Source organism: Lipotes vexillifer, unplaced genomic scaffold (genome assembly GCF_000442215.2).
Source record: "Lipotes vexillifer unplaced genomic scaffold, Lipotes_vexillifer_v1.1 scaffold760, whole genome shotgun sequence".
Lineage (NCBI taxonomy): Eukaryota > Metazoa > Chordata > Mammalia > Artiodactyla > Lipotidae > Lipotes > Lipotes vexillifer.
Genome location: NW_006772931.1, coordinates 1,219,801 through 1,232,551, shown reverse-complemented (window position 1 = coordinate 1,232,551; position 12,751 = coordinate 1,219,801). Strand labels below are relative to the sequence as shown.

General features: G+C 41.9%; 1 protein-coding gene across 1 annotated transcript in view; it reads right to left on the bottom strand.

Annotated features, from left to right (window-relative positions):
* FRY (FRY microtubule binding protein) overlaps window positions 1-12,751 on the bottom strand; it is a 261,625-nt gene that overhangs the window by 21,962 nt on the left and 226,912 nt on the right. The window contains exons 52-56 of the mRNA XM_007447941.1: window positions 9,679-9,879; window positions 8,966-9,124; window positions 5,729-5,895; window positions 4,336-4,525; window positions 662-811 (exon numbers count right to left, since the gene is read on the bottom strand). Of these exons, the coding sequence (XP_007448003.1) occupies window positions 662-811; window positions 4,336-4,525; window positions 5,729-5,895; window positions 8,966-9,124; window positions 9,679-9,879 (867 nt within the window). The remainder of the gene's footprint in view (window positions 1-661; window positions 812-4,335; window positions 4,526-5,728; window positions 5,896-8,965; window positions 9,125-9,678; window positions 9,880-12,751) is intronic.

The window sequence follows — 12,751 nt, the reverse complement described above, 5'->3', positions numbered from 1 at the left end:
TTCGTGGAAGACGATTTTTCTGCAGATGGGGTGGGGTGGGTGGGGGAGGGGTGGTCCAGGTGGTAATGTGAGCTGTGGGGAGCGGCAGATGGAGCTTCACTCGCTCGCCCGCCCACCCGCCGCCTACCTCCGGCTCTATGGCCTGGTTCCTAACAGGCTGCGGACTGGCACCGGTCCACGGCCTGGGGGTTGGGGACTCCTGTTTTTAAACTCATCATTTGCAGTTCGGCTGGACGAATCCATCCAGAGGGCATTCAGTCTCTTGGAACTAGGGAAAGTGGTAACATCGTTGCCTCTGGGGACCCATCCGCCTAGCCAACCTGGCATCGCGGGGACTGGCTAGGTCCGCTCTGGGGGGTTAGCTCACCATATTCTCAGCCTTCAAAGTCAAGAGTCATCGGAGAGAAGCGACAAGGCCGCGAAGGGAGCACAGAGGGGGCCCTCCTCCTGATTCCCTGCAGTGACTGCCTTGGCTTGGGCTGGCCATGCACAGTCATTCCTGTGCCGGCCCAGGCCTCTGGGACTCATAGCACAACAGAGCGCTGCTCACAAACACTGAGAGTGTCTTTCAAACAAACCACAACACACGTGTGCTTCCCTGAAGTTCCATACCATCAGCTGGGCAGGCCATTTGCCGCGGGAGCAGGCGTGAGATACTCACGGTCTCGGCGTCCACGAAAAGCGTGGGGCACTCGGAGCAGGAGGTGAGCATCTGGGAAGAGCTGACGAACTTGGATCCGATGCCCCGGAGGTTGTCTCCAAGGTAACTGGCCGCATCACAGGTTAGGAAGCAGAACCTCTTCTGAATATTCTGAAAGGCAACATAATTACTATTTGTAAACGGCCACGTTTTAACTTTTGTACTAGAAAAAACTATTTTTTAATCTTCATAAAAATATCAAATGAGCACAGGTCCTCCGTGCAGTGGTGGGGGGGTGATAGGGGCAGAGTGAATGTCTTAATTCACGTGAGTAATCACCCAGTGTGAACAAAGTTTCTTCCTAAAATGTCATTTCCCAGTGCATGGGTACTCATATAATCTTTTAAATAAATGCTGCTTTTGCTTTTTGCTGATTGTCAGCGCCAGTCAGCAGCCTGAGTCTGCCTAGCATGTTTGTCAGATGAGTGAGAATTTCTGAGATTACTTCAATGTGGGTGAGAAGAAAAAGGTCATGAGATATAATCTGTTTCCCAAGATCACAGCTCCCTGAGATAGAGCACTAAAATGGGCCATAAAACCTCTGAAGAATGAAAGAGTAAATTCATGGGACCTGTCTCCCTGTGAGAGCGCCTCTGATTAGGAGTCTGTAACTCTGTCCGATAGCTTTGCACACATCAACTCATCAATCCTCGCAACCAGGTGAAGGAACTGAGGTTAAGAGAGGTTAAAGGACTCAAGGTCATGCAACTAGTAAGTGAAAGAGTAAGGATGAGCTTGACTTCTAAGTTCATATCCCTTCCATAAACCTATAATGCTTCCTAAATGTTACTATTCCCCCATACTGCCTGAAGAAAAACCATAATTGGGAAGAATCTGACTCACTGGGCCTGTGTCAGTGCCAAAATGAGAACATTTTTAGCCCCAACTTCCAACACACAACATCTTTAACAAAAAGAACAAAATATTTAACCAAAAAATAATTCTGGTTGTAGGCACTGGCTTTCCCCCAAGAAATGTCGTACCTTTTGAGTTGGAGAATCTAACCCACGAGAAATCCTCTCTGCCCTGTTATGGGGAAATTAGCAGGTCCCCAAAACAGCAGCAGGCTCTTGGTTCCTTACAAGTTATACTAGAAAAATGCCTACCATGTTGCATATTATTTATTTTTTATTTAATACCTCTGAGAATCTTGTTATAATACATAACATACATATGTCTTTATGGTGTTTTTAGTTTTATGTGCAATTAAAAAAAAACTCGACAGAATGTTGCTGCTGAAAGGAACAGGAAATGCCACATGTCACCAGCTAGTGGAGTGGCAGAGCCGGGAGTAGGATCCAGGTCCTGCAAATAGTTTGGTTTCTTTCCATCTTACTTAAGGATATGGTGAGATCTGGGCTCATTTTTGTATAAAAAAAATTTTTTTTGGCCGTTCTGAGCAGCTTGCAGGATCTTAGTTCCCTGACCAGGGATCGAACCTGTGCCCCCTGCAGTGGCAGCATGGAGTCCTAACCACTGGACCACCAGGGAAGTCCCTGGGTTTGTTTTTTATTGTACTGAGAAGCTAGATCTTTCAGGGAACTTCAGAGCCACATATGACTTCCATATAAAAATATCATATAATTTGGTGACACTGTGTGATCAAATGACAATATTCTAACACAGGAGCAGCAGGAAGGAAATACACTGACTGAGACACTTGGAAAGCCACCCATGCTGGACCTTTAGAAACCATTTCCTTGTTTTTAAAACCAAATTATTTTTGCAATTACCTGCTCTCTACCCCGTCCAAAATCCAACCAAATACAGGCAAACGTGGTGTCCAGACTCACAGGAAAAATGTTAGAAAACAGTAAACAGCCATGGGGAGGACATGACGAAAGATTAATAGACTGCATGTCTGAAATGTGTTTCATTTCCAGCATATTGGATTAATACCAATTTTGCTACCCGTGTTGCTCTCAATCACAGAGCATTTGATGGTAGCTGAGAAAGTTCTTAAAGCTAAATGTAATATTAAAAACTGAAATAGGAGGTACACATTTGTATTATTATTATTGCGGATAAGCTCCTTAGAAATTGGTCCAGTACGCTGATGAAAAGAATCCAAACCCCAATGTACCTCCCAGGGCCCAGCCCCACGTCCCAGCTCACAGGATAGTCTATTGCCGTACTGGCATTAAGTCAGAAACTGTACGTTTAAGATTTACATTATAAAGGTTTTTTTTTTTTTTTTTTTTCCCATTCATTCTTTCTGCATTTACTGAGCAGCTACTGTGTGTGAGCCACTGTGTGCCAGCTGCTGGGGAATCAAAGCAAGACACCATTACTTGCCCTCTCTTGGGAGACAGACACCTAAACAAGTGTGACAAGTATAACAGATACAACTACAATTGGCTCGGGATCCCAAGTGTGTGTGTGGGGGGCAGGTAGAAAGAGGTAAAGGAAGGTGTCGTTCACTGAAGTGACAGCCAATTAGGGATTTGCATGTCATTGGGAGCACAGCTGTGGGAAAAGGGGATGACAGTTCTCGGCAGAGGGAAAAGTACTGCTCAGGACTATAAAATTGAGCACGAAGGGTCTAGCAACTGTAATAGGAAAAAATTACTACAACAGGCAAACTTAAATATACATTATTAACCACTATTTACAAATTGACTTTAGAACAATATAGTAAATTACTTTGCTCCTGAATCCTTAACAATTAAATTTAACCTCAAATGGTAGCTTGTGGATAGTTGTTTTTAAATTTCAGTCTGGCTTAATGTTAGGGTGTTTCTGGATTCTTATCTTTCAGCAGCCCATTGTTTTCTGTCTTAAGGCTAACAGTCCCTCCAGCCCCCAGTGCATCTCAGACACCACCTTGGTTTTTGTCCATTCAGTTTTCTAACAGGTCTCACGAAAAGTAAATTGAAAAACTTGAGAGACAGCAGCATGAATGACACTCAGAATACTGAGAAACTAGCCCTGAGTACTACCGGTATATACTTCTCCTAAATGGAAGGGCCTCCAGGCTCAAAAACCAAGTTGACTTTTATGTTAACTAAATTATGGCTTCCTGAATTTGAAATCATTTGAAGCAGATGATCCCAGCTTTCTCATTTTCCACTTTTTATATAATTCCTCATTTCCCTGCCTTTCCCTTGGCTCTTCCTGAAGGAGATCAGAGGGCTCCATCCCTCAGTCCAACTACGTTACTGTGCCTCTCTCGTGATATACTCAGCAGAACCCAACCTCTAGAAAAGTTTCACTGGCTGGCATGTTGAAGGACTTCATGGTGGGGAAAGATAAAAGACAAGGAAAGCCACAGTGAATGAAAAAGATAGAGGAGAGGTCTAAGCGGAAAGAAGAGATGGAGGCTGGGCTTGGCAGAAGGTGCCACGCTGTGGTCCTGAAGACCTGGCTGCCTGCCTGGGACTGATGATGCCAGTGAAAACCAGAGTGGGGGAGCGAGGGCCACAGCACGGCGGCCTGAATCCCTGAGCGCAGCGTCTCCACGGTGCCAGCCTGAGAAGGCTGAGTAGAAGAAAGGATGAAGTCAGACGAGACTGAAGGACGTCAGGAGGACAAAGCAGTATAAACCCAGCACTTCACCCCTTTAGCTGGAGGCCGGCTGGCTCGCCGAAGAGACCGCAGCCCCGGCGCGGGTGTGGGCCGCTCCGCGGACGCCGTACCTTGAACAAAGAGGAGAACACGTGGAACGTGTACACCGCGCAGGAGCCGTCCGGGTCGCACAGCAGCTGGTTGACGTGACTGCGCCACGCCTCCTCCGCGTCGTCACAGGCCGCGGGCTGGAACGCAGCGAGGATGGCCGAGAAGAAGGGCGAGGGGGGCGGCGACACTCCCCTCTCCCCTTCTCCAAAGCTGGAACAAAGGCAAACGGCAGCGTCAGGAAGTGGGCTCCTCCTCTCCTTTGGCAGCCTGTGTTAGCTCTCGGACCCCGAGGCGCCCATCCTGCCCACTCCTCCCACTGGGGTCGCTTTGGGAGCCTGGCTCCCATTCAGAGGTCTCCAAGATTCTTTTCTGACTCTAGAAAAGAGAATTTTCACCTGCAGAATTTCTGGTATTCCTCCCACTCGGATTTCTTTTATAGATTCGGTGCCTCTTTTAGCCTTCAGTAACTGCCCCTCACTTTACTGGACAGCCTTTTCCCGGACACAGGATACATTCATTCCTGTGCTGTGGCCCACTGCAGTCCTTTTCACTTTTCAATACAATAAGTGATAAGAAAATTTCTGAAACTTTTCACTCTTCATTTGTGGAGGGACAGTATTAGTGGGTGCAGATACATAAATGCCCAGAAGAAAAGGGCAGAGAGAGGAAAGGAAATGAAAGAAGAGAAATGCAGGGGGAGACAGAGAGGAACGAAGAAAGGAGAGAAGAATGAACAAACTGTGAACAGTCAAAGTTCTTCTCTAGGTATCACTGTAAGCTGTCTCTCTGCTGGATGGATATGGGTCACCATAACAGAAGGCCTCTGTCCAGCCACATTAGAAGCTTTTACTTAATTCTTATTTTCAACGTTCAGAGGAGTAATTTTAGGATTCTGACTTTCTTCTCCTAAAGTAAATCTGTAGCATTATTATTTGTGATTTATTGTAGATGCCACATTAGTGAGGTTTTAAAAAATCTATCCTCTTTATATTTTTTCCTATTTGTATTCTCTGACTAGATCTCACTTGTCTCAGAAATGTCAGCCACGAGGCTGAAAGCCACCCACTTAAAAAAAGAGTAGGTATTTGGCTCATAAGGGGCCTCTTGTTCTGGTCTTTTAACTCAAAATGAAAAGAACTCCCTATTTCCAAGCCTGGCCAAGCTTGCCTATTTTCAAAGCTTACAAGGCCTGGACCATGTCCCCAGGCTCCCCTCTGGCTTTTTACGTTACTCTAGGGCTTTATGGGTTCTGCATAAGGCCCTGCTCTGGGGTTGGAGGATTCCCACCCGCCAAGAGCCCTCCAAGTTATATGTTCGCCTGGACTCCTTTGTTAGGAAGTCCCAGCAGCACAAGCCTGACATTTAACTGGAGTTAGAGCGAAGCCAGTACGACGCGCCCTGTACACTCTTCACCTGGCAAGAGTAAACTGGTCCAGCGCTCGACTGCCTTTTTCTTCTGCCTCGGTCATATCCAGGCTAAAGCTATCGCTGCATTCGAAAGTTGCCGGGAGCTCGTTGATGGAGCTGGAAAGATCATCCTCATGCACGGTGGTGTCCTCTGCCTCCTGGGCAGCGCTGACCTGGGAGCATAAAAAGAGAAAAGAATCCCCCCAACATGTAAGACTATCCATAGGAAAATCTGCAATCCTGAGAGTAATAGAAATTGGGGGCATTTGTCTTCTAGCTACGGTAGAGTCCATTTCTGTAACTGAGCTCAAGAATTCTCTAAAGTACTGTTCTTTCTCTTCTTTTCAGTCTTTTCCGGGACAGTTCCCAAAGAGGCTCTCAGTAGATTACCATATTTGACCCACGCTTATGAAGTATAAAATGCTAAACTTGGAAGAGACCGTACAGACCCCCTGGTCCAGTCTCCATATTTTATAGACGAGGAGACAGTTGCTCCACGTGGGAAAAGGACGTGCCTAATATCAGGTATATAATCAGAGCCAGAGCTGGGACTAGAGACACCATCTCTGATTCAGAACTCTTTTCATTGTACAACCCCAGTCTTCTAAAGCAAGTTATCTGGAGTTAACTCTCCAATATATTATATAATATGTCCAATATTACCTATGGAAACTAGAATTTAGAATTGTCAGTGCCTGGCATAATAAAGGCTCCAGAAGTGTCTGCGGTGCTCACAAGTGACCCAGAGTTATTCACCAAGCCTGCCACGTTGACAGGCCTTTCCATGCTGAAAATTCTCCGAGATCCATATACACATATGCTTTACTCTTGGGAATATCCCTTGAAGACAACAGATATGAGAGGCTGCTCTCACGTTGCTATAAGATGTAGACTGATCTGCGAGATGAAAGAGCTCTAGGGCAGGCAGAGCTGGGATCACCGAGGGGCAGGAAAAAGACGTAGCAAGTCAAATGGAGAAAGAGGCTGGGCTTGAACCTGGGCCAGGGGGAAATCATCTGGAGACCTGATTGTTCTTCGAGAGAGGAAGGCAGGCAACTGGATCACAGAGCAGAAGAGGAGAGGAAGAAATCACACGTACGTGGTTCAGTGAGTCATTTTCTTAAAACAAAAACAAAATCAAGGCGAAATAGATGTATATATGAATTAGAGAGTTATCGTGGGTTGACATCTGGCTGCCCATTTAGTATTTTGAGTCTAGGATTAAATAGGGAAATTAGAAATGTTTACAGATATGTTAGGGAAATAGGTTATCTCATGTCTTTGAAGGAATTGCTCATAAATACTGCGTTTCAGAGGCGTATCCATATCTGCTGCTTCTTGCTTTTTATTTATTTTATTTTTATTTTTTTATCTTTAAAACATTTACTATTGCCATTAAAAAAATATTTAGTTTCTGTCCAGTTAGAATTTCATTAATGGTCCACTTCATATAATTTTTGTTGTTGTTGTTAAAAACTCATTTATGCTTCACCCCAAATTTTGAATGTAAACAGTAACTGTCTAGGTTGATAGCCATGCAGTTAACCAGCTTAATTCTGGCTAGAAGATTCACTTCTTTCTTGTGTCTGATGAGAGGGCAGAGCACTATATTTTATTTTATTATTTATTTATTTTTTAAATTAATTTTTATTGGAGTATAGTTGACTTACATCTTTCTGCTTTTTAAAACTAGAGTGGTTCCAACGAGACTGCTGACTGGCCTGGGTTATTAGTGTATATAGACTTAATCTATTAGGGGCGGGCTGTGTTCTTATAAAAATATTTTCTATTTTCTCTTTCTAACATCACAGATACATCAAACATTGCAGAAGCCCAGCTGATGTGAAAAACAGATATAGCTTTTCAGAAATTAGACTCAGCCTTTCCTTGACAGAATTCCTTGACAGATTTCTGTGTGAGTCCATGAAAATATTACTCCTTAGGCAAGGCTTTGTATAAGGAATTATATAACTTAGCATTCAAAATAGAAAAGTTGAGAAAATGACTATTGCAAGACTGAGAAATAATAAATGCTAATTACTTCACATTTATTTTGTGATGTCCTTTCCATGAAGTTTATTTCTTGATATTAAGATTATGCCTTTAACCTCAGACAGTTTTCTTTCTGGCCCCCTTTTTGGCTATAAAAGGACTCTGCTAATTCTAAGAATCCTGAGCATAGTCCTTTTGCAATGGGGAAGTCTTAGAAATAATTCTTTATTAAGCTTCAGTATTTTTAGGTGATTGCAGTTTCATTGGTTGCCCTTGGTTTAAAGTAGATTAGATTTTGCTAGATCGCAGACGTACTTTTTAGCACACTGTAAAAGAATACAGAATCGCCAGTATTATAATTTTCTAGTAGAAGCATCAGAAAGAATATACTTTTGTAAGTTTTTTTCTATTTCATTTTCTCCTTAAACTTATACCACCATAACCAAACTAAAGATAAAGAAAACTTTATCCTAACAGCAATAGGTTATTTTGGTATTTCTAATATAAGAAAATAAAATTCTGTACTAATGGGCATTTATGTGGGCACATATGTGAACACAGTGTGGGAGTTGACAGTTTTATGGACAAGGTAGTTTATGGAAATATTGATAAAATAAACCTTAAATGAAATACACATTTTTAGATTTTTTTTTTTTAAAGCTGACCTTTTAAATAAGGAAATTGTATCCATTACTTGCTTTTCTCCTCAGAGAGCCTGGCTAGGACAGTTTTGTGCATAATACTGTGACTGATATTGAAAATTCTGATAGTCAGCCAAAGGCGAGAACAGAATCAATGTACAGACTGTAAAATTGGTTCCTACATAGGAAAAAATTTCCCCCCAATACATGCATACACCCACACCTCACTTAGCAGATTGTTTTATAAAAGTCATGACAAAGAACAGCAGTTTCCCAGTCTCAGCAATCTCCGACATATACCAGTTTGTTTTGCCATTAATCAAATGGCAAAACACGAGCAGTGTTCATGCTCTATGGAAAATGCAAAATGTTTCATTTTAAAAGGACCTCAAATCAAATCTCCTTCAACCAACAGCAAGATGGCTACTCAGGTCTGTGAGAGTAAAGCAACTACAAAACCTAGGTTTAGGGGCACAGACTCTACTTCAAAAAAGAAAGAAAGAAAATATAGTCCCTCCGCTTATAACCTGCTAAGAATGCTCAGAAAATTGGAAGTACATTTTTTTTTTTAAAAGAAAACTACAATCAACGATTGCCAAAATCTCTTCACCTTTGAACCCTCAGAGATCTGAAGATTATTCATATCAGGCAGAGAAGCGTCAAAGCTAGCCATTCTGGTGTTAAAGGCATGAGGGTCAGCGGGGGTCATATTGCAGGTGGTCGTGAGCTCCAAGGGATGAGTCTCTTCAGAAGGGGAGAGATTCATGATCTGTTGAGAAAGCATAGGAAATAAAAGAGTGTGGCGTTCCTATTCTTTAAAAGCTCTAATTATTCTTTACATAAGAGTACAAACCAGTGTACAAGCTAATTTTTGGTGGACAGGTAATAACTGTTTAACATACATACCTCACTGTCATTAGAACTTAAGCACACTAGCTGGCAAGGCCCAGCACTGAAAAATACAAACACCCCTGTTTCCAGATAACCCCATCAAAATGTCTGTGTCATATTTCCTCAAACTTCAGATGTCTGAGGAATTAAAAAAAAAAAAAAATTTTCAGCATAATAAAAGTTTTTTGGGGAAAATCTAGGCCTGAACGGATTTGATGGCATTCAGGGCTTATAAAAACCCCAGTGTTTGTTTCCATTTGCAACCTACAGAGAAGAGACCGGTTAGAATCAGGCACCATCTCATGTTTCAGAGTTGAGTTTAGCAGCTGTAGCAAGTTTCTTTAGCTGCAACTGGAAACTGCACTACTGCTTGAATCACAAAAAGAAGTCTCCCAACGTCTTGGGAAGAGTAGGTGGGGAGTTCCTACTTACTAGGTCAGCGTGCTCCAGGATCTGGCTGGTGGTGAGATCCTCCTCTTCGGAGGATTCATCGGAATCCTCGTGGTTCACTTTATTCAGGCTGGGAGAACTTCCTGAAAGCTGGCGCTCCTCCAGAAGCTGCATATCGCACTTGTCCAGACTATCCAGAGAACGCCTGCGGACTCCCCAGTTGAAATTGTCCATACTCTCGCCCTGAAATCACACCATCAGCTGCTTTTTTAAGGCCAAAATCCTCCTGCACTCACGCCTTTACACAGTCGATTAGCCACAGCTTAGTAATAAAATTTTTCATTATGAACTCTCAAGCCCTCATGGCCTTGGGCACCAAACATTTTGCTTACACGATGTGAAAAGTAGTAAGAAGCACACTGTTTTCACCAAAATGCGTATTAAATCATAGGCAGACATGATTATACACTCTACTCTGGCACAGTGTGTAACATCTTGTGTTTTAACAAGTTGATTTTGGGATACTCTACAAATGATCCTTGTTAACAAAAATCTGTCAGAACGAGCCTGTTAATATTAAAACAACTTCAAAAGAGATGTTCCCTCCCCAAACCCCGCCCCTGTTTAGTACTCTTTTCAGAAGGAGAAAAAGTAGGAGCTACGCTGGCGCGTTCCACACCCTCTGGGTATTAAGTAGAAGAGCATTAGGTAAACATTCCAGGCTGTTTCTGCCGCAGCAGTTTTCACAGATAAAATGCAGAGTTAAAGGGTATCAGAGAGCAGCTGGGCACAGTCGGACGATCATGCACTATGCAGAGGCCAGAGCAGCAAGGCTTCACTTTTGTTTTAGGCTCATCTTTAAATATTTGTCCCAATATAGAAAACAGTTCCTTCCCTAGACCTGAATGGACTGACTCGGTACCAAGGATTATTGCTGAATTGTACATTTGCACTGAGAACTGGGCTAAGTGGCAATGTAAAGTGTTAAATAAAGATTTTAGATATAGCTCAGACTTTCTCTACAAACCATCAGATACTAAATAAGCTTATGTGATGAACATAAATTTTTTTTCTGAAAACCAATCTGGGTTTTATTTTTCTCTCTGTTAAGATAGGAATAAAGCTAGAGAAATATTACTAGCTCATTGGTGAGCAAATTTTAACCTAAACAAATAGGTAATCTGAATAAAATCTAGCACAGAATATTATTTATATTAGTCATTTGAAACACTGATGGTTCACTGACATAAATAACTTTTTTTTAAATGTGAGTTTTTATTCATTTTTATTTTATTTTATTTTTTTGTATTCTGGCCATACCGCATGGCATGTGGGATGGTTCCCCGACCAGGGATTGAACCTGGGCCTCTGCAGTGAAAGCACTGAATCCTAACCACTATGTCACCAGGGAACTCCCATAAATAACTTTCTGATGAGAGCTCAGTAAATAGCATAATAATATAATTTCAGTGAGAGATGTAAATTACTATTAAAATTAATGAGCATTAAATTTATTAATTTTCCTCTGATTTTAAGGGTCTTTTTTTTCTGGCTCCTAATGAAATAAATCTTACCATTCTCACAGATCTCTCATATAATAGATGCTTAGCTTTCCCAAAGTCTGTTTTGGCTATTCATGGTGGAAGGCAACAGGTAAGAATCCTGAACACATTCTGGATATGATATGGAAATTAGCATTATTCACCCCATTTATGATGTTTATGATTGTTCTTAGGACTGTTTGATTATAAGACTCAGAATATGCTTTCCATAGTTTACAGCTGTATTTGTACCTTTTATCTGTAAGTGCTGTAATAAATTACTACCAAATGATTTTTTTTCCTGGTAGAAAAGGCTGACTGTTGTACTGGTGTTTTAAAATAGCTGTTTCAGTGAAAAAATGAAAAAAATGTGGAAGAGGCAAGAGTTCTAGGAAGAAAAAGAAAACTCAATGTGTGAAGAAATAAAGAGGGTAAAGAAAAATGAGATTACAATACAGAGAAAAAAGAATGTAAAAGTTACTGGGAAAAACGTACAATTGTAAAACATAATTCACAAAACAGATTCTCTTCTACCAAATCAATGGATGGGTTAGATGAACTATCTCAGGCAGCAGTTCTGGATGTCTCCCACACTGAACCTGGGTTGCACTGAGCTTGCAGAGAAATACAGACACCTAGGACCAGAGAATGCCACACTGGGTATAGATTGCCATTGCTGTTAATTTGATTGCAGCTCAGGTGAAGATGTGAATCAATCAGGCATGGGAACTGGGAGTCAGGGAAGTTGTTCTTGCAGGAATAATATCTGGGTGTCTTGCAAGAGGATGCAATGCCTCCATTAGAGGCAAAGATGTTGAAACTGTTTCCTTGGTGGTAGCTGAGGGGTTGAGATGGAACAGTAGCCTAGCCTACGTTAAAGTCGGTGGTGATTAAAAGTCAACTGGGCCTTCTCATAGCACAGGAATACCCCTAATGGGAGAGCCACCTTCCAACTTCCCCACACCCAAATGCCAGATTTGCATTTTATGTTACCTACAAGGTCAAAAGCCAAAAGAGTGTTTCACTGATTAAGTGAGATTTTCTATGTGTGAGAAAATTTAGAAGATGGCTAACTATTCCTGATGGACAATTTGCATGTGTCAGTTATCAGACTTAAATAACCACTCAGGATTTACACTGAGATGAGAAAGTATTCACGATTGAATGTTCCAGAAATGTTGGAAATTGTATTCTTTGATCCTGGAGTTCCAAAAAATAAGAATTATTGTTGAAGGAACTTGGATGTTCAAAATACGTTCTCCCAAATGAACCTACCTAGAGTAAGTCTACATGACATAGATACAGGGTGATTATAAGTCAGTTTGCCCAGGATAATGCCAGCTTATGCCTGTTGTCTGGGTGTAATTATTACCGGACGCCTTTTACTTGAAAAGGGTCCTCATTTGGATGAAATTTTATATAGTCACCATCCAAAGATGGCTCCTAATTCCTGGAAGATAAAAGGAATCGATTGGCAGTATATGTGGTATATTGTTAGGTGCAGCTTCTTGATTTCACTTTTAATAAAAGAATTTAACAGCAAAACCAATCCAGCTGTGCAACTGCCTAATGAG